The following is a 26977-nucleotide window of genomic DNA, read 5'->3' as shown; positions in this document are numbered from 1 at the left end:
TATATTATATAGCAATGACTATCCCGTACAAATCTTTGGGCCTCTTTTTCGCTCACGAAGTGCCCAAATTTGCGACAAAATATGGGACGAAGCCGTTTCGTATATGCTATTTTAAAAAATTAATTACGACACTGTTTATCTATGAATATGAGTGAAAGTTGGCACACAGTTAGAAAAAGGGTCATTTTACATTATGTCAAGCGACAAAACTCGTGCGATTACCAGAAGACCGTTAAAAATAGATTTTTACTCTTTGGAGTAAAATATTTCTAAAACTACCGGGCGTGTAGGTTTTGTCGTTGACAAGGTAATACATGAACATTTCTTCTTTTTGGTTGTAAAATTTCATATGAATATGATGAGTACTTCCCCCGTATTTTACAAAACACCATCCTAATTTGCTCTTCATTCGTAAAAGACAAAGCCATTTTGCCCCCCTACAGCCCGAATCACAAGTTCAAAATGATTTGGCACCAAACAGCGGCTGAGCGGGTCGTGGCAAAGCGGTTTCTGATTGGTTGACCTTGTTTTAAAGTTCATGACTAGTCAAAATGTCTGCGCGGTCTCACTAGGGTGTTTATCGTCTGCCATTGCGTTTGGGTTCAATAAACAGCTGATAATTTGACTGTTTAATTTACAAGAATTTAAGAAATGGCTGCCTCTATTCTCATCCCCCCTCGGCCGATTGGATTACCGAAAAAAACGTCGCCGGCTTTTTGCGATTTGGATTTGATTGATTTTTTTTTAAAATTGTGCAACTTGTGACAAGAAACTTAACAAATTACTGCATTACAACCTTTGGATTAAACATACAACAATTGTGGACTACTATTATGAAGACTAGCATCCTGCCTAGACTAGGGGGGATGAGAATAGTCACTTCCTTAAGAAATTATAATGTTAAAAGTTTTCGATTGCAATATGGTCTACAATCTCAGCATGGGTTTAATTATTGTGTTTCAAGTCACGTTCCATCAGTAACCTTTGTCCCCTTGTCCAATTTCTCTTTTCCTTCTACTTCTATTTCTTTCGTTTATGGACGCAATCTCCCCCCCCCCCTCTCTCTCTCTCTCTCTCCCTCCCTCCTCTGTGTGTGTGTTATATACTCATATCTTAATATATTTCTGTGACTGTGACTCACAGTGTGAGTGTGTGTTATACTAGGCACTTTGATAACTCCAGTCCAGTGGCCGCCGATAGGCTCACTGTAAGGTGAAACTCATTTTTTGGAACTTTATTTTTGACCCTTTACTGTGTTGGTCACCATGGCGTTATTTGTGAACCTATGTGACTAATTTTGGTATCATTATAAAGGGCACAAAACAAGATTTCTAACGGTGTATTTCATTCTCAATTCTGGATTGTATTTCTCAGAAAACTTATGTAATAAAAATTTATAAATTTTTGAATTATGAGAACTTTTTAAATTATGGATACATTTTAATTATACTTCATACATCGATAGACAGTTAATTGAAGAATATCTCTGCCAAATTTCATCAAAATTGATAAACTCGCTCATTATTTTATTTCTCCCGCCACCAACCCCACTTTTTAGGACAAAAACCTCATATTTTTTTCCATTTTCATTTATCCTTAATTTTTTCCATACTTTCCATACATGAAAATGATTTATATGAAAATAAAGCTTATTTTCTGACCTTTAAAATGATATCTAACACTTGCCATTTATCTTTTAATTGAAACAAAATTACTGAAAACAATAAGTGGGCCATGTTGACTGCAAGACTCAAAATTTCCCGATCGCCGCGAGATGCTGGTTTTGAGGCAGCGGTGAGATCACAGATTCTCTCTGTAAAATTGACCAAAAATTTCGGTAAAAAAATATAAATATCTCTGGAACCGTAGATCGTAGAGAAACAAATAAGGTATCAAATGTTATGTTTTTTCAAGTCCCATCCCCCTGACTGAGTCAAATCAAGATATTTTGAGTTTGAAAATTTTATTAAAGTGCCTATACTTATACCACTATAAACAACATGACGTTTATAAATTATAAAGTTAACACGAAGATTGACAGAAGAATGGTTGAGAAAGATATATGAATATGGATAAGGGAAAGATAGAAAGAGAGAAATAGAAAGAGAGAGAGAGACACACAGAGACAGAGAGAGAGAGAGAGTAGGCACTTTGATAAAATTTTCAAACTCAAAATATCTTAATTTGACCCAGTCAGGGGGATGGGACTTGAAAAAACATAAAATTTGATATCTTATTTGTTTCTCTACGACCTACGGTTCCAGAGTTATTTATATTTTTCTATTGAAATTTTTTGCCAATTTTACAGAGAGAATCTGTGATCTCACTGCTGCCTCAAAACCAGCATCTCGCGGCGATCGGGAAATTTTGAGTTTTACAGTCAACATGGCCCACTTATTGTTTTCAGTAATTTTGTTTCAATTAAAAAATAATTGGCAAGTGTTAGGTATCATTTTAATGGTCAGAAAATAAGCTTTATTTTCATATAAATCATTTTTATGGATAGAAAGTATGGAAAAAATTAAGGATAAATGAAAAGGGGGAAAAATATGAGGTTTTTGTCCTAAAAAGTGGGGTTGATGGCGGAAAAAATAAAATAATGAGCGACTGCATCAATTTTGATGAAATTTGGCAGAGATATTCTTCAATTAATTGTCTATCGATGTATGAAGTATAATTAAAATGTATCCATAATTTAAAAAGTTCTTATAATTCAAAAATTTATAAATTTTTATTACATAAGCTTTCTGAGAAATACAATCAGGAATTAAGAATTAAATACACCGTTAGAAAGCTTGTTTTGTGCCCTTTATAATGATACCAAAGTTAGTCACATAGGTTCACAAATAATGCCATGGTGACCAAAACATTAAAGGGCCAAAAATAAAGTTCCAAAAAACGAGTTTCACCTTACAGTGAGCCTATCGGCGGCCACTGAACTGGAGTTATCAAAGTGCCTAGAGAGAGAGAGAGTGAGAGTGAGAGAGGGAGGGAGAGAGAGAGAGAGTGGCTTCGATCTATAATAGAGTCATAAAGTGTTTACCTGTACAACACCTTCACCATTCACATCCTCAACTACGATTCTACGTTTACTTTCGCTACCTCCCATTCCAAACTGATCTTGATATCTAAGTGAAACAGACAACACAAAAATACAAAAAAAACAACAGATTCTGCGAAGGTCGTCCGTCAATCACAAACTTCCATTGAAACGAAAGTTGGGAGTAACCGGCGGAAGTAATAAATGCCAAAGCTTACATGGTTCGGTAGGTTTCTTGCGTTATTAATGTACTTAAAATATATTACACTGAATGTCAAATTTCATTTATTGATGTAAATTAAATTATGCTTAAAATTAAAGGATCGAGTCACTCAAAAAATGTCTAAGCTAACTGTCCCAAGATGAAATTTTGAAAGGAGTAATGTTGCAAGAAATAAGTTATCTAAAGTGGTTCGATTGACACAGCTTAAAAAATATATGGAGGCATTTCAGGGAAAGATAAATCTTCCCATCTTGGGTTCAGGGTTGCCAGTTTGGCATTTTAAATGCCAGATTCCAAAAATCTGGCATTTTTGAAAACCGTTTGGCATTAGAAAAATCATTTGGCATTTGGCATTTTCATTTGGCATTTTCTTTTCTAGTATATTATACTTCAAATGACACCTTTTCTTAATAAAAAAATTACCCCAACAGGAAATTTAGTATAATTCAAAAAAAAAAAAAAAAAAAGAAAAGAAAACACGCAAGCCACCAGGATATGATAGTAAATTGTCTATCAAAAGTGAGTAGTTTTCTTAGTGGGGGTGGGAGTCAACAGACTTTGGCATTTTTTTGAGTGTTTTGGCATTTTTTGAGTCTTCCCCTGGCATTTTGTTGAAAAATAATCTGGCAACCCTGCTTATGTTTCAGCCCCCGTCAAATTTGTTGAAGTTTATAAAAATAGGCTACATCATTGAGAGAATGTGAATGAATTGGGCACAAAAGACTCACTTTTTAAATAAGTGTAAGATTTTGTTTCATTTGTTCTGTATTTTTACTTGACTTTTGCTTGGTTGGTTGATTAGGTAACCATATTATGATGGAAGTGGAAGGGAACTAAGTTAGTTAGTGGTGGATGGAAAGACGGAAAGACTTCTTACAACTTTCTACACACAGTAAAAGTTAAAATTAAAGGAGTATATTTGTAAATGAATGTGACTCATGTATAAGGGAACAATACAAAACAAACGGCGTTTCAGCCTTTGGTCTTTATCAAGTAAACACGAAATATATAAATAAATAAGATTGTCATAATAGTAGATGTAGAAGTAATAGCCGATACATTATAAATGTGTGCGAGTATATATATATATATATATATATATATATATATATATATATATATATATATATATATATATATATATATATGCCGTGAGTGTGTGTGTGTGTGTGTGTGTGTGTGTGTGTGTGTGTGTGTGTGTGTGTGCAAGGGAAGAGATAAGAGGGACGAGGTTATGAGATAAAAACTATATCTATATATAGGATATAATATATATATATATATATATATATATATATATATATATATATATATATATATATATATATATATATATATCCTATATATTATCCTATATTATAATATATATATATATATATATATATATATATATATATATATATATATATATAATATATGTATATATATCCTATATATATTATATATATATATATATTTATCTTCTACTTATTACCTCTCCATAGATTTTCACAGTTTGGATGACCTATTTTAATTTTGCTGCACAAATGCAAAGAGGTCTGTGTGGTATGCTGATGAACAAAGAACTGGTTTTTGCGTCATCCTTACAATCGTGATTCTCTTTTTCTGGTGGTTTTAAAAAATTATTCTCTTCTTCTTCTTCTTCTTCTTCGTTCCTCTGATGGACATCTATGGCTGCAGTCTGATATCTGCTATGAAGTCTGTGGTCCGCTTTAGGTCCTCAACCTCACCGATTACAATTATTTTATTTTGTTTAAAATATATAGCGCAATATCCACTAAACGTGCTCAAAGCGCTTAACAAGTATTACAAGGGGCCCTGGCCAACAGCAACACTTAACATGTAAGACGTGACATGACACCTGTTAGGCGATAGATATTATTTTTTTTTTTCGGACAGAGGCAACGCTGTAACGACCAGGTACTCTATTTACACCTGAGTATGGTGAGAGAATGTGAGTAAATAGTCTTTTCCAAGGACTCAACTATGTGCCGAGTCAAACCCAGGACCTTCCGGTCCAAAAGCGAGTGTCATACCACAAGGCCATATAGCCGCACAACAATATTTCAACACAGTATTTTTCACCCATAATTCAGTAGTTTTGTTCTTCATAACTCTTCATCGTTACAAGTTGAGACAAAATACTCACAAATGACATTAGAAATAGGAGGCAACATGTTTTTTCTAATTGTTTTCATTTCTTTTCAGAATTGTCCTAACTACAGAAAAACATTCAGGAAAAGAAAGACTTTACTCATAGTGTATTGAAAATTGTTCCTTTTAGTAAACAATGTCAGACTCTAGGAAATCTAAATCAAGGTCTAGATCTAAAAGATCTAGACACTCTCATTGTGGAGAGTCTAGTGATTCTGATGATATGTCAAATGGTGCACACTACAGTTCTCATAAAGACCAGAGGAGAGGACATTATTCCAGGTCTCCAGAAAGTGATCATAAAAGTCACCACAGGTCCTTTTCATCCGAAAGATCGAAGAAAAATATGGATACTGCTCCCCTAAAAAGTCTTGTAAAAGTCCCAATACCAAGTCTTTTATCCCCACCTTCTTTGCTTTCCTCTGGCTGTAGAAATTTTGTGAAAGAAGCTAAAGTCGTTCAAAATAAATCTGGGCTAGATAGGAAGAGCCAGTTTGCCAGGTCTCTCATGGATTTGCATTTTGAAGACCACTCACATCGTACGCCTATTCACAGGATAAGAGAAAGTAAAAGAAAAGGTGATAGGAAGTCAGAGTCATTTAAAGAAGAACGGAAGAAGTTTTCAATGGACACGAATGAAGAAGTTGATACCTGGCTGACACCCAAAGAGACAAAGAAAACGTTAAAAAAAAGATCTTGGAGAGAGAGCAGTGGTAGCTCTGCACCTTCTCATTCGTTATTCAACTCTAGTTACAAACCCCTGGTTATAGAATCTGAACCGAAAAAGAAGGCTCAGAAAGTTGACAAATCATCACCAAAGCCACTCCTCGAGTCTGAGCTATTGCCACCACCTCGTTTACAACAGACAGCAATATCTTCGGGCACATCACATCCCAATCTGGTGAAGAGGGACACTGCTGAAGATTCTTCCCGTCATTCTCGAGCTAGAGCCTTAGATGTAGATCGTAATGCAGCAGCACAATGTTTAGACAAGTGAGTGAGATATTTAGGAAAAATTATTAACTTTTTTTTTTTTAATGGTATGCTTAAAGAAGCATTCAACCAAATATTAATATTACTTGGCAACCAGATTGATGTTACAGGGGCTGTCCAGTTTGTCTCAGGTCCAGTTTGCCATAGGCTCCAGATTAGCCCACGTAGGCCTTAGATGGTTTCTTTGCATCCCTTTGTTAGGCTGTTAATCTGATGTACAAAATGATGTACAATTACTTAAGTTTTATGTTGTACTGAATATAAGAAATTAAGATACCAGTTTATTTTGTATGCCTACATTAATTTGGGTCCTTCAAACTACTCTTCTTACAACTTCCAATTGTGAAAATGTTTTTTAAACAAACTTGTGTTGATCTGTATACAACCTGTTAAAAGAAGCGTGATTATGTCTTGAAAGAAGACTCGTGAAGAAGATCGCTTTGTTATTTCATTCAAGTAATTGAGTATTGATGACAGTGATAATTACAGCACTTTAACACTTGTTTTAACTTAAGTTTTTTTTTTATTCCCATCTTCAAATTGTCACATTGGTGATGTAGAGATCGTTTCTCTAACATGTAAATTCAGCTTGTGTTGTTCAAAATTTCTCCTTTTTCTATGCAAATTACTGATTATTACTCTATAAAATTTCAAACTACATGTTCTATCATTATTGTAATATAAAATACAATTTATACAATCAATAAATCATTCATTTACTCTTTTTGAGAGTGTCAGTGATAACTCCCATCATGCAGAGCATAGTCAAGGCAGGCTGGGCCTGTGGTAAACATTTTAACATTTTTAAGGGATGAGGTATGATGCAATTTGAATAGTATGACATGTCTTGAACTGATGAATGACATTCTTACCATCTTGCAAAGTGAGTTATTGCATAATGTTTTTATTGGTAAATGATCTAATGCATTATATTTAACAATGTAACGAAAGTAAGACTTTTATTTTTTTTTAAATATAAAAAATGATTCTTTCTATTTTTATCTAAAATAGATAATTGCTGATTGAAGGGTCTGATATAAATTTTTACTTTTTAAACAAACATAAATTTGCACACAATCAAATGTATGGGTGCAAAGGGTTTGTTTCACATCTTATGTTCCATAATATTTTATGATTTAAATTGCTGTAATTTATGCCAATAGAAATGAATTATCGATGTTCTGTTCTTATATTTCAGAATTGTTAGTGTGAGCAGTGTCAATGAAGAAAACACTGTGTACCTTATCATACCCTCCACCCTCCCCTGGGTTCATCTCCACGGCCGTGCTAAGATAGAAGTTGTAAAGGGAACTGTCTACATCCTGGCTCACACTCTGGTACCTGGTACAAGTTACAATGTTTTCTCTCCATCTTCCAATTGTCTGCTGTCCTTGCAGGTTGATCCAGGCGATGACTTCCTGTCCCCTCTTGATGTGACAAATGAGCTAAATAAGCTTATAAAGGACGTTAAAGAGGTATGCAGGATAGAAGTGGATAATGATCGCAGCATCATTCATTATCCATTCAAAACTAGCAACAGCTTTATTTTCTAATTGGCAATGTACCTAACTAAAAGAGTAAGTAGAGGATATGAGACAGGGAACAAATGTTATCTCTACTTAGTGCATCAAGTCAATAATTTCTGTTAGATAAAGACAAAACTTGCGATGTTTTGTCTAACTGGATGTACAAACTGGAATGTCTTTATTTTTAAAAAAAATGTAATTGTTTATTTTGTTTAGACAAAAACGTATCCCATTAAAAATTTTATTTATTTATCTAATTATCTGTATTTATTTATGATATATATTTTTTCTTTTCTTTTTTTTTTGTTTTTTTGTTTCATCATTTAGTTCTTAATTTATGATAATTACTTTTGGGGTTTTGTTGTTTTTTTTGTTTTTTTTTATACCAGTTTTTATGTAAAATGCCAATGCTTATTTTCTTCTTTTCTCTAGCTTGAGGAGGTCAGCAAGAAAAGTATAGGCATCATCAAAGTGCAGAAATTAGAATCGATAGTCTGTGATTCTGTAGCTAGTCTGCCTCCTTTTACCAAGCTCTTTACACCCAGACCCCTGCCCAAGGATTGGAGTGAGCACAACAATACTTTGGGTGTCACTCTGTTTAAAAACAGCTTCAAAGTGGCCCCTGAATCGGAGATGAGCGATCCCTGTATGGCTTGGGATGACCTCTATAACGACGCTTTGGATAAGTGGCTCGAAACAATTGACAACGGAAGCAAGTATTTATAAATTGAGATTATAAATTTTCCCTATCATTTACCTCTTTAATGCTACTCAGCAACAGACTTCACCGGATGCCTAAATGACTTAAATAGTGTCAAACCCCCATTAATCACCTAAAAACAAAACAAAACAAAACAGATTTCACTTATCTCCGGGTAGTTCAAAGCATATTTATTCGATTTGCATGAAAACTTCTAAGTTTCTATCTGTATTATGTCCAAGTGATTTTTTTTCCTTCTAGCTCTTGATCCATTGAGTAGTGGATAGATATGTTTAAGCATTTTGTGATATTATACTCTCAGAAGTTCTGTGCAGGAAGCTGTCTGCTTATGCTCTTATTTATGGCTCTTAAGAAAGACCAGCTCTCTATCAACTAGCAAACTTATTCACAGAGCGTTAAAGAAAAGATGTTTCAAACATTTCCAGTTTCATACTTTTGGACGTAATGAATGCAAGTTTTTATATTCAAAGAGTAACATGTTTTCTATAACTTTTCAGGAGATGGAATTGAGAGTCCTGTTCTATTTACATGCGGTGCTAAGGGTGCTGGAAAGTCAACATTCAGTAGATGTGCAATCAACACGACTCTCAGAAGGTAAACACATATTTTCTTTCCAGTTAAAAAAAAATCATTTTTGAAAAAAAAAAAAAGGGATATGATTTAGAATTATGATTCATCGGTCTGAAATTTCATGAGATGCTTTTTTGAAAATGTTTTGAATGTTTACTTTTTAAAAAAATATAAAACTGTATACTTTTGTTCTGCCTTACTTAGTGTTCCAGAGCTAGCATACATAGACTGTGATGTTGGTCAGACTGAATTCTCTCCTCCTGCTACAGTTTCCTTACATATCATTCAAGAACCAGTTCTTTGTGAGTTGATTTCTTTCTTATGAAAGTTTCAGATTTTTCTGAAAATATTTACCATCTTTTTTGGGGGTTTTTTTTTTGTGTGTGCCTAAGGTTGATAATATTTCGGGTGATTTGAGCAATGTGTAGTGTAAGCAACTTGTGTGGTTCATTTTAGTGGCATAATATTGTTTTTCATGAATTAGTTTAGTATTCACTTTAATTGATTTACATATTCATTCAAACCTCGGACTCAGTAATCAAACTCAGTTTTGGTTTTATCATCAGTCACAGTTTCATAATTATGATTGTCTTTTGTATTGGTCATTTGTTATTTCAGAAAAAGAAACAAAATAAAACAAAAATTCTGATTTTTCCCTCTTATTTTTCAGCCCCTCCGTTTTGTCATCAAAGGCATGCAGAAAAGTAAGAGTTTTTTTTTTTTTTTTTTGCTCTTAATCAGAAATGGTAGGGACTTGTATCCCATCCTTTTCTGCAATTGGAAAAAAAAAAACTTGTTTTAAATCTTTTTTACTTTCATGCTATTGAAAAAAGAAAAGAAGAACAAAATAAAAGAATTAATATACAGATTTTTAAGGTAATGAATCTTATAATGGAATTTTTCAAGGCTCAGTAAGCTATGATGAGGCAATAGATATAAAATACAAGATGCATTAAGCATTATTATAACAATTGGCCACTGCCTTTTGATGTAATGATTCGTATTATTATAACAATTGGCCACTTCCTTTTGATGTAATGATTCATCGTGCACTTAGGAGCGTGGCCATTATAAGAAAGAAAAGTAGCAACATACAGCACTGACTTATCTTAAGCACCACAACTATCATGCCTTAAAGAAGAATTTATGATCTACAGTTGTCCATGTGAAAAAAAAAAACACTCGTTAAACATCTCTTTGTTGTATAAATCTGTTGATGCAGCTCAGCACTTTTAATTAGTGCAATATTCACTAAACAAGCTGAAAGTTCTTTACAAAGGATCCCTGGCCAACAGCAACATGTATTATGTGGTACGAGACATAACCCTGTTATGCTATATTACAATTTTTTTCTCCATCATTTTACACCTGAGTATGGTGAGAGAATATGGGTAAAGAGCCTTTTCCAATTGCTCACTATGCACCTTTCAGAGCAAGGCTCGAACTCTAGACCTTCTGATCTGAAGACGATTGTCATACCACGAGACCACATAGTACACAACTAGACCAGCATGAATGATAAGATAAATTTTATCTTTAGATAATATCTGAAAAAAAATGTTTAAATTCTTTTCCCCATAAACATCGAGTTCTGTTTGGTACATTTTTAGATGTATTAAAAGATGGAAGAAAAAAAATCTATGTTAACATAATATTGTGTTAGTAATATTAAGTTGTTTAATATGAAGTTATATCGTGAAATGAAATGCTCTGACAAAAGAGTTTGTAAATTTTGAAAATAACAGTTTTGTTTCGTTTTTCATTTTAAATTTAAAAAAAAAAAAAAAAGAATTGTTTTGTTTTGTTTATTTACACCAGGATGGTGTTTTATGGAGATGTAACACCTGCACAAGATCCCAGCATCTATATCAAATGTCTCCATTACATTTTCAAAGCTTATAAAGAATTGGCTGTCGGAAAGAAACTTCCTCTTATAGTGAATACCATGGGGTTTCCAGAAGGTGAGCTCGTGCACTAGGAGAGAAATTTTACAGTCCTCTGCTGGGGCTTTGCTGTGCCGAAACTAAACAAGACTATAAGTTTTAAAAAATATTTTGATGTTAATAAATGACCATGCTTTTATGAGTTATTGGGGGACCCCCCCCCCCCCCCCTACTTTTTTTTTTTTTTTCTTCAATTGGACATGATAACTAGGTTTGTAACTAGGTAGTAAAATCTGTAATGAGCCCATGGTGTGGCTTTTTCTTTTATTAGTATATTAGCTGAATTTGAAAGTATTTTTTCATTGTTTTGTAATTGTAAGTTATTCGTTTTTTGTTAGGCATAGATGAGAAATTATTATTATTATTAATATTATTATTATTATTATTATTATTATAATCATCATTATTACTACTATAATTTATTATTATTATTATTATTATTATTATTATTATTATTATTATTATTATTATTATTATTATTATTAATTTTATTTTTACTATTATAAAACTTTTCTCACAGGAATCGGATTCATGCTATTTATCGACACCCTCAACATCGCAAGACCCGATCTGGTGGTCCAATTCAGTAGTGAACAACCCTACAGTAATTTTCCAGCTGTCACACAGGAAATGGTTGCTTTGGATGAGGGCTGGACATTCAACAAAAGCCCTGTACTACCATTACCACTTCTACCACTACTACTACTGTTACTACTACTCTCAGCCAATTCGTAAAGTCCAACCCCACAGATATAGATCCTTATCTTGCCCATGAGATGAAAAATTAAAACAAAACAAAACCTTAACCCCATCCCATAAATGAGATTTGTCCTGGTCCCTTTATTCCCAAATTTTCCCCTCCCCTATTGATCCCTTTGCCCTCCAAATGTTAGGCTTGTTCACTACTTTGTGAACCAAGAAAGGTATTATAGATAGATAGATAGATTTTAAGTCCTTTTTTTTTTTTTTGACCAATTTCATTTATTTGAGTTTCATTACAAGGTCAACATACTTTTCTTTATGTCTATAATTATGATAATATGAATAGTAGTAATTATGGTGTTAAATGTAAAGATTTTGAAATTTGACGTTAAATCATACCGGTAAATATTCGAAGTCATTTATTCTGTAGTAACTTCGATTCCATCCTGTTGTATTCATTCGTGTCTATCTAAAATACAAACTTTCATTTTCTAGTTTCTTTCTTTCTTTTCTTTTTTTTTTTTTTTTTGTAATTTGTAATTATGTGTGTGTTTTCTACGTTTGTAATTTTATCAATACTTATTACCTCATTGTATTGCCCACATTCGTTACCTTTTTTCTTCTTTTCATAAGAAATTATGTTGTTTTTGAGCTTTATTTGAAAAAAAAATTGAGCTTTATATAACGCAATATTCACTAAATGTGCTCAAAGCGCTTTACAAGGGGTCCCTGGTCAACCGCATCATTCAACATGTAGGACGGGACATGACGCCTGTTAGGCGATATTACAATTTTTCGGACAAAGACAACGCTGTTAATGACCAGGTACTCATTTTACACCTGAGTACGGTGAGAGAATGTGAGTAAAGAGCCTTTTCCAAGGACTCAACTATGCGCCAAGCACGAGGCTCGAACCCAGGACCTTGCGATCCGAAAGCGAGTGTCATACCACTAGACCACATAGCCGCATATTGTTGCTGAAGAGTTGTTTACTAACTTACAAGTTTTGGTTATGTCAAGTTGTTTTTAAAACACCTGAGCAAAAGTAAAGTTTTTGGTGATAATATGTTGACTTTCAAACTTTCAAATTGAATTTCACGTCCAAGTATTGTGCAATTTGGCTATAAATAGCTCTCTCTCCGTAATGAAGTGTGGTATGTTATCTTCTAAGTGAAATCATTTGGCTGTCCTAAGAACATCAGTCTTATTTGCCATTCTTCATTTCCATTTGATTTTACTTATTAACTTTTTTTTATTTTTAAATTTAGCCTCCTGACTTTAAAGCAAGATTGGAAGAGGTGAAGAAACATTTTCTGTTCATGTTGCCCTCGTTGAACTTCACAGAGACCACCGTGTAAGTACTGTGTTGGTTGGAATTTCATTGGATATATGTTTCCTTCTTCAAGCTTTTACAATGTTGACCTTAGGCGTACTGATATATTATTTGCCTCTGATTTTGGACGTCTGCATTTGAATCTTTGGTGGAGAACTTGAGATTATGTGGTCTAGTGGTATGACACTCGCTTTCGGATCGGAAGGTCCTGGGTTCGAGCCTCGTTCGGCGCATAGTTGACTCCGTGGAGAAGGCTCTTTACTCACATTCTCTCACCATACTCAGGTGTAAAATGAGTACCTGGCCGTTAAAAATGTTTGTATATGTCCGAAAAAAATTGTAATATCACCTAAAAGGGTTCATGTCCCGTCCTTCATGATAAATGTTGCTGTTGGTCAGAGACCCCTTGTAAAGCGCTTTGAGCACGTTTAGTGGATATTGCGCTATGTAAAAGCTCAATTTAATTTTTTTTTTTTTTTTAATCGTGACATCAGAGTATGTTATTGTTTTGATTTGATTTTTTTCCCCATATTTTCCTCAATCATACTTTATAACGGAGATGCTGCATTGTTAATAACCTAAAATCTGTTGAAAATGGCATTAGACTAAAACATTTATTTTTTCCCAATGCAGACTCAAACCATCAAGTTACATCATGCTGACTTAAAAATTCTGTCGTATTTTATGATCTGTCTACGGGACTGATTGAAAGGGAAACATTACTATATAAAATCCTTTCATTTCTTTATAAATGAAAGATATATTTTTTATTCCTTTTTCTACATTTTAAAAAAAAAAAGAAAAATGATATTGATGCTATGTGTTTAGGTAAAATAATCACAACATCGACAGCCTGATATAACGAACCAACACACAAAACTATGTGTAACATTTAACATTTACAGTCTGATTGATATAATCTAATGAGAAATAATCATTAACAGGCTGTCTAAAAATAATAATAATAATAATAATAATAATAATAATAATAATAATAATAATAATAATAATAATAATGATAACATTAATAATAATAATAATAATAATAATAATAATAATAATAATAATAATAGATCTTTATTGTCCATTAATATGGTAATTTGTCATTTAGTTACACTTGTTATAACGTTATATGATAACTATAACATTGAACAGATATTTCACTCCTACTTATTTTCTCTCTCTTTCTCTCTCCTCTCTCTCTCTCTCTCTCTCTCTCTCTCTCTCTCTCTCTCTCTCTCTCTCTCTAAACACATAACAAAGAGCTGAGTGACATCAACTTCATTCCTTCTATATTTTTCCCCCACCCCACTGGGCCTTTTCACGATTCATTCAGCCCTAATCCCATCAAGCTCCACCCAGCTGATTTCCGAAACCTGGCCATGTTCTCGGCCCTGTCGATGGGACTGAGTGAGACGGAGACCCTGATGTCTTTGAGCCCCCACACCGTCCCGTACCACAAGCTGGCCGTACACGTGTGTCGGTATAACCTGATGCCTGACGAAATATTGGTGGCTGTTGATGCCAGCGTGGTGGCTCTTTGTGTGTCGGATTTGTCTCTGGTTAGTGGTTTAGATTGATATATTATGTTACAGTGAATGACATAATCAGACGGATGCTGAAAAGGTTTGAACTGAGAACGTGTGTCGGTATAGCCTGATGCCTGATGAGATATTGGTGGCTGTTGATGCCAGCGTGGTGGCTCTTTGTGTGTCAGATTTGTCTCTGGTTAGTGGTTTAGATTGTTACATTGAATGACACGTGTGTCGGTATAACCTGATGCCTGACGAGATATTGGTGGCTGTTGATGCCAGCGTGGTGGCTCTTTGTGTGTCAGATTTGTCTCTGCTTAGTGGTTTAGTAGATTGATATATGTTACAGTGAATGACATAATCAGTCGGATGGTGAAAAGATTTGAACTGAGATAGTGCCAAGTTTAGTTAGAAGCTCAATTTTTATCCAAAGTGAGTTCTTGTCATAAATGATTAAATCAACCCTTTCTGTACATCTTCGGGGAAATGTCAAAGCTTAATTTCACTTCTAAATATTTTTTACAGCTAGTCAAGTTGAAAAAGTATGAAATTTGAGAAAAGTTGCTGGAAACCTTTCCCATACATCTGACCAGAACTTCATGAAAAATCACCCGATTTACTTCAATTAAAGATTAAAATGCTCTGGTGGGCATATTCTTTCAGAAAATGTAAAAAAAAAAATGCAAATCCAAAATTTTCACCTTCCGACTGATTATGTCATGCACTGACACATATATGAAAAAAAAACACACACACACAAAAAAACAAAACAATACTAACAGGATATAAAGAGGTGAGGAGAGCAGAGAAAGACAAAGAATGACATATACATGAAGTTTCAACACGGATAGCAGGAGATTGATGAGAGATTTGCATTTCTTGAACAAGGCTAATGGCAGAGAGCATTGGAGAGTCATGATTCATGATAACTGACATTTGCAACAGGTTTGTGAAAGATTATAAGGCTTTACTATTTTTTTTTCTCTTATTAATTTTAACAACATCACTATTTCTTGAGGTCAGCAAATTTGTTGCTTAGATATGACATTTAGATATTTTCCAACCTCAGGGAACCCCTGTACTGTGTTAAATTGTTTTCCCCATCCATATTCATCTTATTAAGATTTATATATTTATTTATAAATTCTCTTTACAGGCCAAGCGTCATTCTGAAAAATCACCTCTGACTTTTAAAGATATGCCAATCTGTGAATGTTTGGGCTTGGGTGAGTGGGAGAAAAAATGAGTGTCAAATTAATTGTATATATAGATAATTGTAAGCCACAGGCGGGTGATTTTGACTTTGACTTGGAATATGAAATTTTGATGGCCAATGACGGGCATCATGAAACACTTATCAATATTTGTGTTAATTCTTTGAAGACACTAGGGAAATGTTTGTGCAGTACCCGATTTGGCAACAGTCACAATAAAAGCTAGGTCTAACGGAGATCAACTGGAAAGTACTCTTCTACAGATCAAATGACCTATCTTTAGAGTGATAAGAAATTTTTCGATTCAAGCCATTGAAATCAGGATCCACTTCTGAATCACTGACCTCAAGGATAAATATCATTTATGCCAGATTTATTATATCACCTGTTTATGTTAAATTTCTCTATTTGTACATAGATTCTGTCATTGTTTATATATTGAACAGTAGCTTTTTGAAAAAAAATTGCTTTGACAAGATAAATAAAAAAGACTAGATTGCCTCCCCATGAAAAGTCTTTCAGGAAATAAGCTATTGCGTATCAAGACCCAAAAATGGAACAATAACATTATCATTCATTTTAATTTGCAATACTATCAGGATACTCATGAATAGCTTTAAGAAATAGTTTTCTTTCTTTCTTCCTTTTTTTTTTTTTTGTTCTTTCTTTATTTCTTTTTATTATTCATTTGTTTCTCAAAAAATACAGATTTTTTTTTTTTTTTTTTACTCTCTTGTCCTTCTAGGAATTGTAAGAGGCGTTGACAGTGAGAAGGGATTGTTGTACATATCCACAACACTTCCTAGACACATGCTTAAGCGTGCAAACACTGTCCTGAAAGGGGCACTTGCTTTACCTGACCACTTCATCATGTACCAGGTAAAGACATTGAAGTTAATCAATTTCAGCCTGTGTAATTACAGACCGTGTTGTATTTAAGCACGCTGGCACTAGGCACATTTCGGATTCAAGCACGCTTATTGTCTCTATATGAATAACACACCTTAAAGACTCAACACACCTTAAAGACTGTATCTGATTCTGATTGCTAATTATTGTTATCCATTCCCTCTGAACAAACAACTCATCATAATTGTGAGTGTGAGAAAGAGAGATAGAAAGAAGGCGAGGGAGGGATAGAAGGGCAGATGCATACACACACACAAATGCACTCAGACACACATACACACACACTCACTCACTTACAGACGACTCACAGGCACACAAGAAACGAAGAAGGGAAAGTGTTACATACAATTATTCCTAAACAATGGCTGCAATCAAAGCTCAAATACGGAATTATTTTCACCAAAATAAGACGAGACTTTCCTCAACACCAACATTCTTCACCATGACAAATTATTTCATGTTTTTCAACTTGCGTTTTTTTAATTTCAATTTTAACAGAGACTATGTTATAATCAAAATTGGATTAAACAAAAAAGAATAAACTTAACGAAAACAAAAACAAACAAACACAAGAGAGCAACATCATGTGGTGTTGTGCAATCATCACTAACCAACAAATGGAAATGACTGGAAATTTACTTCACGGAAATCTTTGTATTATGTTTACTTTGAACACAAGCACGCTTCGGCATTAAACACGTCTAAACCTCATCCCTGTGATGTGCTTAAAGGTGGCATGGACTGTAACATGAAAGCTAGAAGTCTTTGTATTTTGTTTACTTTGAACTCAAGCACGCTTCGGCATTAAACATGATATTGTGCTTAAAGGCGGGATGGACTATAACATGAAAGCTAGAAGTCTTTGTATTTTGTTTACTTTGAACTCAAGCACGCTTCGGCATTAAACATGATGATGTGCTTAAAGGCGGGATGGACTGTAACATGAAATCTAGAAGTCTTTGTATTTTGTTTACTTTGAACTCAAGCACGCTTCGGCATTAAACACGATGATGTTCTTAAAGGCGCATGGACTGTAACAGCTTCCATCAACATTTTATATTATCACCAATAATTAATTAAGAAGATAAAAACTTATAATTTGTGACATTCTTACTAAGAAAATTTCAATAAGTTTTTTTTAATATATGTATTAATGCTATCATTTGTTAGTGTCGTTGAGTTCTGTTTGTTTTTTTTTAATATGATAAGTCAATCAACTACAAATGGTTCTTGACGTTGGACTGGCCGATCCCAGATTTAAGGTTGATCTGGGTGATGCAAAATTGAGTCCTTGGAAAAGATTCTTCACTCACACTCTCGCACTGCACTCAGGTGTAAAATGGGTTAAAAATAAGGAGTTAAGTTAAAAGTTCGCCTTTTATGAAAAAAAATTGTGACAGTGCCTTAAAGACATCATGTTAATGTTGAGTGTTTCTGTTGGTTTGGGACCCCTCGTAAAGTGCTTTGAGCATATTTAGTTTATATAATAGCTCAAATTGTTTTTGCTTTTGTTTTGTTTTTTTTTAAAAACTAATTTGAAGATAATTTCTTGAGTGAGTCCAGTTTAATGATTTCTGCTCAGAATGTAAGTCATGAGATTTTTATTTAGGCAACTACACATACAGCGTAGATTTATGTATTATGGATCTTTTCCTTTTTCAAAAAAATGTCTTTCTGTTTTTTTCACAGAAAAACATCCGTCATCAAGTCCCTTATATTGATATTCTGGCCCAGGCTACAGCCACACACGGTCTCAGGCCACGGAATCGCATGCCTAGACTACACACCAAATCTAAGTCATTTTTTGGATTGTAAATAGGTTTTCCTATTGTACACGTAATGTTTCAACCAACCATCAGGCCAAACAATCCAATGAGTAATGTCTTTATTTGCCAAATTCGTTTCACTCCAATATTTTAAAATAAAATCTAAATTGCCTTAAATAAATTCCTTCTGAAGTGAACAAAACTTGTGTGATTTTTCTTAAATTGAAATTGATAAAGACTTGGTGTAAGGGTTTAAATGGGCTTCATTTTGAAAACATCTTTAGCCACACTTGCACTATCTCATCTTATGCCCTTTTCTTTAACTTTAATTCATCCAATCTTCAAATTTCAAACAAATTGTTTGTTTCAGTTCTTGTTCACCTTATGTCTTTCATTTTTTCCCCACCTCATATTTCTTGTTTTATTTTTTTCTTGCCCTTTTTTTTTTTTTTTCCCAATTGATTAAACTCTTTTTGTGCGGCTATATGGTCTAGTGGTATGACACTTGGTTTCAGATTGGAAGGTCCTGGGTTCGAGCCTAGCTCGGTGCATAGTTGAGTCCTTGGAAAAGGCTCTTTACTCACATTCTCTCTCCGTACTCTGGTGTAAAATGAGTACTTGGCCATTAACAGTGTTGGCTCTGTCCAAAAACAAAATTTGTAATATCGCCTAAAATGCCTTGTGTCCCGTCCTACATGTTCAGGCGGAGTTGTCGTACCAATAAGGTCGCAGGTTCAAACCCCACCACCGCCGCGAAAAAATATTTATTCTCTATTGTCTTCTGGCACTTTTCTACTCACTTCATATCTTGTTGTTACATGTTACATATTGCTGTTGGCCAGGGACCTCTTGTAAGGTTCTTTGAGCATGTTGGCCAGGGACCTCTTGTAAGGTTCTTTGAGCATGTTTAGTGGATATTGCGCTATATAAAAGCTCAATTTGAATTTTTAGTATCCAGATCAATGTTGAAAAATAAAAAAGGGAAAATGAAATTTAAAAAAAAAAAAAAGGCCTGCTCGTGTCAGTCTTTATTGATGGTTTATCTGTAGTGAAACTGCATTTGGTAATACTGGTAAAGCTTGTTTGAAGCTGTATCTTTATGGTAATATGGTTATACAGCCATATTTTCAAAATTTCCAGCTTAGTAAGTTGACAGTATAACAAAGAAATTTAGAATGAATTTAATAGTCTGTGTTTGCCATTAACTGGTCAATAATAAGATTGGCAGTATGGGAAGGCTGTTCGGAGAGGTTTAATTCCAATATTTGTACTTTTTTTTTTCATGGAATAAGACAACTGGGCTGGACCACTTTGGCCCTTGGGAGACAGTCGGATGTACGGGAGGGGGGAGGGAGAATGTGCAGACTTGCCAAGCATTACGATTTTATCGTAATTTTAAGATATTGAGACCGCCATTGCGTGATTACGACTTTACCTGCGCAATTACGAAATTTCGTTAATTTTTTTAATTTTTTTTTAAAGCGAAAAAACCCCCCAAAAAAAACAAAAAATAATTAATTGGTTGTAAAATTGTGAATCTACGAAGTGACGTTTTTGCCCAGGTGCAGGCATATTCAACTCGAACATGGAAAAGCAACTTTCTCTTTATTTTTGGACTGATTACTATTTTTTGTCTTAAATTACTATTTTTAGGGGCTCCAATTACTACTTTATGAAAAAAATTTTTGGCAAGTCTGAATGTGTGAGTTTTGTAATTGGTATTGTTTTTCTGCAAAAACCATCTCTTTGTACTAGTTTGTATTGGGATTATTGGAATTATTGTGCAAAATGTCTTTTCTGAGTGGTTGACTACTGGCTTTAATCCTTGGACGTTATTTCGGTCAAATTGGGTCTCTTTCTTTATTGCACAGCAGTTCATTCGGGCGATGCATTTAAATCGTCTCAACCAATGGCATAATGCTGGAGCCGTAGATTTGAGATCAATGTCACTTGACTTTAACAAGACAAGGCACAGTAATATCATTCTCACCATAGTCATTATATTTCATTAATTTAAAAGAGAATAGTTATTAAATAAACAAGTCAACATGTTTAAAATTACTGAAAATTTCAACGATTGAGCTTTATTTCTTATTTCTCATCATCATCACAGCCATCCTTCAAAATCATCTGTACAGGAATAATTTAAAAAAAAAAAAATATTTACAAAATTAAATTGTTGAATGAATCGGCACTAAACGGTATTCAGCAGAATTTATGTACAATATGGCCATATCTAAAACAAATGATCTAATACTAGACATATGTTAAACTAACATAATTTGTAATGTAAGAATTTCTAAGGTTATACCTCTATACTGTATGAAAACAAGATAACATGATAAAACATCTACAGAAATGCAAAAATGTATGACTTTTAAGTAAAATTATATGTGTAACAAAACAAGAGATTGTATCTATAGAATACAAAATTCACTCTACTTTATCGCACATTATTATAGGGATTGTGGATTAACACGTTGATTAAGAATCTTGTGCATATATGTTTATTCTTTATATAAATGAAAAAACATTGTTTGCTTGAGGAAGGGAGTGTAATTTTTTTCAACGTGTAACTAAGCGGAGGGAATTGTATTTTTACTCATAAATAAACATGCAATTTATTTGTTCATTATGAGCAAAATTAACAAAAATATATGTATATTGTACAACTGAATTGACTTTATATACTTAGCAATTCATTTAAATAATTTTCTCTCAGCTGTAATAAATTACAATAACTATTTTGTTGAAAGATGTTTGAATTCTTTTGCTGTAAGTATAGATAAAATGAAATTGACGTCACTCAGTTCTTTGTTCTTGTTTTTAGCCAGCCAGTTTTATGAGTTGTTCTTACTAAATTCTACCAGTCAGACTATAAACGTTCAAGGTTACACATAGTTTGTTAGTATGTTATATCCAGCTGGCAGATGTTGCAACATTTTCTTTAGCTAAATGCATAGCATCATTATTGTAAGATTTTAATGCTTTCAATCTTAGCAGTGAACAAACTTTTAGGTTACAAAAATTTTTTAGCCAATGCTATACAATATTATTATAATGAAATCAAATACCTAAATTGTTGAAGAAATTGTCTTTTATCGTTTTTACTCACATAATAGTTCAATGTTATTTTTCAAAAATTATACTTAAGAGTATTTTCTCCTTACCAACTACAGGAAAATCGTCACATTTGTTACGATTTCACCATTTTTCTCATTCAGTTTTCTTTTGTAATCACAAAATTTGAAGATTAAAAAAAATCATAGTTATATGAACTGCGCTGTACGTGTATTTATTTCTTTTGAGTAAAGGCTTGAAAGACAATTTTATGTTAGATGGGTCTGATGTATAGTGGATAATCGTGAAAAAGGTAGGTAAGGAGAGAGTTAATTTGCTAACAGAGCATCTAATCAGTATCCAAAATAGCCCGGCACTTCATCATTATTATAGTCCACATCCTCTATGTGACGTTGTAGCTTTTGAGCTGCTTGCCTGCGATTAAACAGAAGAAAATAAACAATCAGGTGGAAAAGACAAATGAAACATCCTAAAATTTTGAAGCACAATATTTTTAATGACTCTGTGTGTCCTTGTGTATAAAATGATAAATAAAAGAAATACAAGATAAATGTTGTAAAACAGAAATAGTGATGATGTTTTCCTAAATACATGAGATTAAGATTACACCATGGGAAGATAGATAGCTCATAGATCCATACTCCGAAATGCGACTATGTGGTCTTGTGGTATGACACTCGCTTTCGGATCATAAGGTCCTGGGTACGAGCCTCGCTCAGCGCATAGTTGAGCCCTTGGAAAAGGCTCTTTACTCACATTCTCTCACCATACTCGGGTGTAAAATGAGTACCTGGCCGTTAACAGCGTTGTCTCTGTCGGAAAAAATTGTAATAATATCGCCTAACAGGCGTTATGTCTCATTCTACATGTTACGTGTTTCTGTTGGTCAGGGACCCTTTGTACAGTGCTTTGAGCACATTTCGTGGATATTGCGCTATATAAAAGCTCATCCATACCCCAAAATCGTACACAACCAATTTGTTGTAATATCATTATCATACTCCTTCATTCCTACAGAGAAAGATTGGGAAGCTGGGTCTATAAGATCTAATGGAAAATACATTGCAATAGACTAAGATCCTTTAAAAAAGTATCGAGCTATCCCTCTGTTTACCTTTACAAAGGTGTTCAGAGAAATATCGGATAAAGAAAGATATCTTACTTTGTAATTTTCTTGCAATACAACATTTTCAAAGACCTCAGTTTCTTGCACCCTTTTCGCAGATATTTCAAGGCCTTGTCACTGGAGAGAAAATTAGACGATTGCATATTAAATATATTACAAATATGTCCATTTTTACCCCTGTTCAATCAATACTGCACAGGAAGAACCATTTATAGATTGTACTTGTGACCACAAGGGAAAAAAAATTAATAATAAAATAATTACAACATACACACACGTTTGTCATCACATCTTAACTCATTAGCCTTCATGTCCTGGTCACCTGAATTGGCAATTGAACAATTCGTTGGATTTTCGTTTATGTTAAACGCGAAAAAATTAGTTTTGAAAATTTAGTTTGTATAATAATAATAATAATAATAAATTGCGGGTCTTGAGGCATATTATTGTAACTGCAAACTTCCTGTTTTGAGAAAATTAACTTTGAATGTTTAGCTGTTCTTGTAAAATCAGAGATGAAAGGGTGGCCATAGATTGCCCATCAAATTGATAAATGTACATTTATATAGCACTTATGCCGAAGCGTCGAAGCGCTTCACATTGACCATCAGTAAAAAACATTACACACTGCAGATTCGGACATACGAACAAAAGCTCACATGCATCCAATTACACACACACACACACACACACATCCATATAAACACAGTACATAAATATATTTCTCACACACAAACGTGTATGAGGGAAACGTGTTACTTATTTCTTGACATATTACCTTATCTGGATACATCCACTGATATCTAGTTGTGTGAGGTAGTGACAGACTCCTGACAAATATTGAATGCTCAGATCGGTTACCTACATCAAAACAATGGGAAGAGTTTTAAGGAAGCTATGTTGTATTATAAATGACATGAACAGGATAATAATAATAATAATAATAATAATAATAATAATAATATAAACTGTAGCCTGTCATGAAAACTTGAATGAAAGAAAAAATGAAAAACATTCTTTGTCCTTTTTTTTCGGCATTAATTAATGATAAAAATTAAAATTTAAAGAGAAGAAATGAAAGTGAACTGAAGAAGGAAAGAAAAAATTATCTTTTTGTCGTCTTATTTGCTCTTTAGTTTCTTAAAAAAGTTATGATTCCCCGAATGTTGAATCATAGGCCATGATCAGAAATTATCCTAGCTTTTTTTTTTACTTCCAGCTAGCACGATTAAAATTTAGTCAGATTTTTATAAATAACAAGCTGGCCATCAAACATTTTCAATTCTAATTCTGATACTTACATGTTTACATCCAGCTAAATTCAACACAGTCAACATTCTGCAACAGAATGCCAGGTTCTTGATGGCTCCATCAGTCAAGTTCTAAGAAGATAACACAACAGGAAAGACATTTAACATTATTAAAGTAAAACAGTCCGCCAGGTAGAAGTTCATATTTTTTACTTGATATGTACACCTTACAATCACCAGTTTTGTTTACAAAATATCTCTTTACATTACACGTTATAGAGCAGTAATCTGACGTCATTGCAATTTTACTGGGTGGGGTTCCTGACCCCCCATAGTGGACAGGGAGGTACACACTGTGTCTTCTATCACCCTATACCTGTTTTCCAACATGCTTTCTGTCTTTGTCTTGGAATGAGATTCGTGGTTTTATCTTGGCCCTGGCTGGGAGGGAAACAGTCAAATGCATAGTTATTGTTTTGGGAGATGATATATTTTTCCTTGTAAATCATCTCCCTGTTATGCACTGTATTGTTTTGTTTACATACTATATATGATTTTTAAATATTTGAGTGTATCCCTCTTAGTTGGGGCCTGGGCTTGTGTCTGGATGAGACTTTTAGGTGATCTCAAACTAAGTACTTTGATAGTGTGCTCTTGGAATCTACATATGTTTCCTATTTGAACAAATGCCCATTTGTCTTACCTTTTCTTGGGTGCTTTAATTATAATTCTAGAACTTTTTACTATCCTATTTTCTTCCTTTTTACTGGCGCTGATATGACCTTAATGTGTTGCAAGTGCCGTAAAACCCTTAAAAATAAACAAAAACAAACATTGCAATTTTATTTGGCATCTAATTACTTATTGCAGTTCACCCCATTCTAAGGAATGTAATGAAACAATTGTTAAATTTATCTGACTAAATACACAAATAAACATTTCTTACCATGCAATGTGATAGGTCTAACCTCTCAACTTCCCGACACTGCTGTGCAAATTTCTGCAAGCCCAGGTCTGTGATGTTACTACTTTCTGACAGGACAACATCACGAAGACTTGAGTTATTTCCAAGGGCTGATAATCCCTAAATTATGAGAGTGAAATGTTGTAATCACATTTGTTACCACTACATTGGGAGATACAAATTCTTCTTGGCATATTCTTTCGGAAACGATATTCAATATTGAGCAGTGCCAAAAAGGAGAAATGACTTATTGATAATGAGATACAAATTTAATGTCCTGTTTTCACTATTTAAAAAAGTTGCAAAATTGTATGATAAAGAATCGAAAAGTAAACATGCATAGACCAATCAACAAGATGCATGGATATTTACCTGGTCTCCACAGTTGCACCCACTAATATCTAAGGACACAAGGCTGTGTATCTGTCCCAGCAACTCAATCCCAGCCTCACTAATGTGCTCGCAAAAATTCACACACAGGTATGTTAGATTGTGACACCTACAGAAATAATATAAATAAATTGAACAAAAAATAAAAATTAATCGATAATTAATAATTGATAAAAAATAAATTAAATAAACTTGAATATTTATTTAGCACAATATCCACTATGCTGACTCAAAGTGTTTTACAAGCAGTCCCTAGCCAACAGCAACACTTATCATGCAGAACGATACATGACACCTGTTTAATTGATAAAATATAAAATCCACATTTGAAGTTTAAAAAATATAAACGTGGAAGTTCACTATCCAATGTAAGATTTAATTCAATTATTCATTTTTGTCTTGCTGTAACTGCAAGTTTCATTTTTAAATCAGAAAAAAGAGTGGAGCAGGGAAATCGTGAATAGCTCATACGGTAGAGTCACGCTCTCACCGGCCAGGCGGAGTCGTCGTACCAGTAAGATCACGGGTTCAAACCCCCATCACCGCTGCAAAATTTTAAAAATTCTCTATTGTCTTCTGGCACTTTCCTACTCACTTCATTTCTTGTTGTTCAAAAAAAACAACACTTAAAGAAGCCAGTGGTTTTCTATGTAAAAGAAAGATTTGTTGTTGCACTCCTGACATTTTGTGGAGGGTTTTGTATGTATTTTTGTCAACACTACTTTAGCTAGAATAAGCTTATTTCTTGAACATAACTTTGATTGAGATAAATTCTTAAACATAAAGCTTATCATATGAGAGAAAATTAAGGGAAGAAGGGGAAGAGGAATGCTGTCAATCACTGAATGTGCTATTTGAGTTGTTTTTGTTTGTTTGTTTGTTTGAGGGGGGGGGGGGGGGGAATCCTTTTGTTTTGTTTTGGTTGTTTTTATTTTTTAGTTTCGTTGGTTTTCTATTGTTTGTAGGGTTTTTATATTTGGTTTCTTTTTTTTAATTTTTGTTTTTTATTTGTTTTTTTATTTTATTTATTAACAACAAAAAAAAAAAAGAAATGGCTGTTGCTTCACTTATTCAATTTATTGCTTTTTACTTGCAATAAGAATTGACAAACCTTTTATGAACGTTAACCATGGCCATGTCTCCTACACGTACACAATTGGTCAGATTTAACTCCCTTAATTTGGCTGCTGCTGGTCCTTCCATCAAATACCTCACGCCTGCATCACTTATCCTGGAATTGAAAAATATAAACGGTGAAGATGATGAAGATAGATGATGACAATGTCCATAATAATGATGTGGTGGTTGTGGTGATGTTAATGATGACAACAATAATTTAACGCACTCAAATTATTTTTAGCATGATAAACAAAATCGCCATTACAATTGAGCATAGCCATTACCTTTGATATATAAAAAAAGTAGTCCTTAAGAGCATTGGGCCCATGGAGCTGGAGTTTATCCCGGTTTCTATAGCGTGAAATGGACAATAGCAATTGCTTGCTATCCTTTGGATAGGACACTAGTCTACTGCAAAGTA

At 33.7% G+C, this 26977-nt stretch overlaps 3 protein-coding genes across 5 annotated transcripts in view; 1 reads left to right on the top strand and 2 right to left on the bottom strand.

Annotated features, from left to right (window-relative positions):
- Positions 1 to 3226, bottom strand: part of LOC144974401 (MICOS complex subunit mic25-a-like) — an 18923-nt gene extending 15697 nt beyond the window's left edge. The window contains exon 1 of one of the 2 annotated variants that reach the window (XM_078917253.1): positions 3044 to 3226. In XM_078917253.1, coding sequence (XP_078773379.1) covers positions 3044 to 3109 — 66 coding nt within the window. In that variant the 5' untranslated portion in view covers positions 3110 to 3226. The remainder of the gene's footprint in view (positions 1 to 3043) is intronic. The other variant, XM_078917254.1, reaches the window with a different exon arrangement.
- Positions 3227 to 3886: 660 nt separating this feature from the next.
- Positions 3887 to 18828, top strand: LOC144974400 (polynucleotide 5'-hydroxyl-kinase NOL9-like). Its single transcript, XM_078917252.1, has 14 exons — positions 3887 to 4004; positions 5472 to 6410; positions 7609 to 7885; positions 8369 to 8648; positions 9155 to 9251; positions 9432 to 9529; positions 9898 to 9931; positions 11046 to 11188; positions 11691 to 11842; positions 13141 to 13226; positions 14542 to 14767; positions 15894 to 15963; positions 16697 to 16830; positions 18550 to 18828. Exons 2-14 carry the CDS (start codon positions 5554 to 5556, stop codon positions 18673 to 18675), a joined length of 2580 nt encoding a protein of 859 aa, XP_078773378.1. The 5' UTR covers positions 3887 to 4004; positions 5472 to 5553; the 3' UTR covers positions 18676 to 18828.
- A 1856-nt stretch (positions 18829 to 20684) lies between these two features.
- Positions 20685 to 26977, bottom strand: part of LOC144974399 (F-box and leucine-rich repeat protein 13-like) — a 51021-nt gene continuing 44728 nt past the window's right edge. For both annotated transcript variants that reach the window (XM_078917250.1, XM_078917251.1), the window contains 7 exons: positions 26549 to 26668; positions 25420 to 25546; positions 25030 to 25167; positions 24135 to 24215; positions 23612 to 23694; positions 22870 to 22950; positions 20685 to 22121 (listed from right to left, as the gene is read on the bottom strand). In XM_078917250.1, coding sequence (XP_078773376.1) covers positions 22040 to 22121; positions 22870 to 22950; positions 23612 to 23694; positions 24135 to 24215; positions 25030 to 25167; positions 25420 to 25546; positions 26549 to 26668 — 712 coding nt within the window. In that variant the 3' untranslated portion in view covers positions 20685 to 22039. The remainder of the gene's footprint in view (positions 22122 to 22869; positions 22951 to 23611; positions 23695 to 24134; positions 24216 to 25029; positions 25168 to 25419; positions 25547 to 26548; positions 26669 to 26977) is intronic.

Source organism: Berghia stephanieae, chromosome 6 (assembly GCF_034508935.2).
Source record: "Berghia stephanieae isolate SIO BIC M18660-M18661 chromosome 6, UCSD_Bste_1.3, whole genome shotgun sequence".
Taxonomy (NCBI): Eukaryota; Metazoa; Mollusca; class Gastropoda; order Nudibranchia; family Aeolidiidae; genus Berghia; species Berghia stephanieae.
The sequence above is the reverse complement of the archived record's forward strand: the minus strand, read 5'-3'. Positions and strand labels throughout refer to the sequence as shown.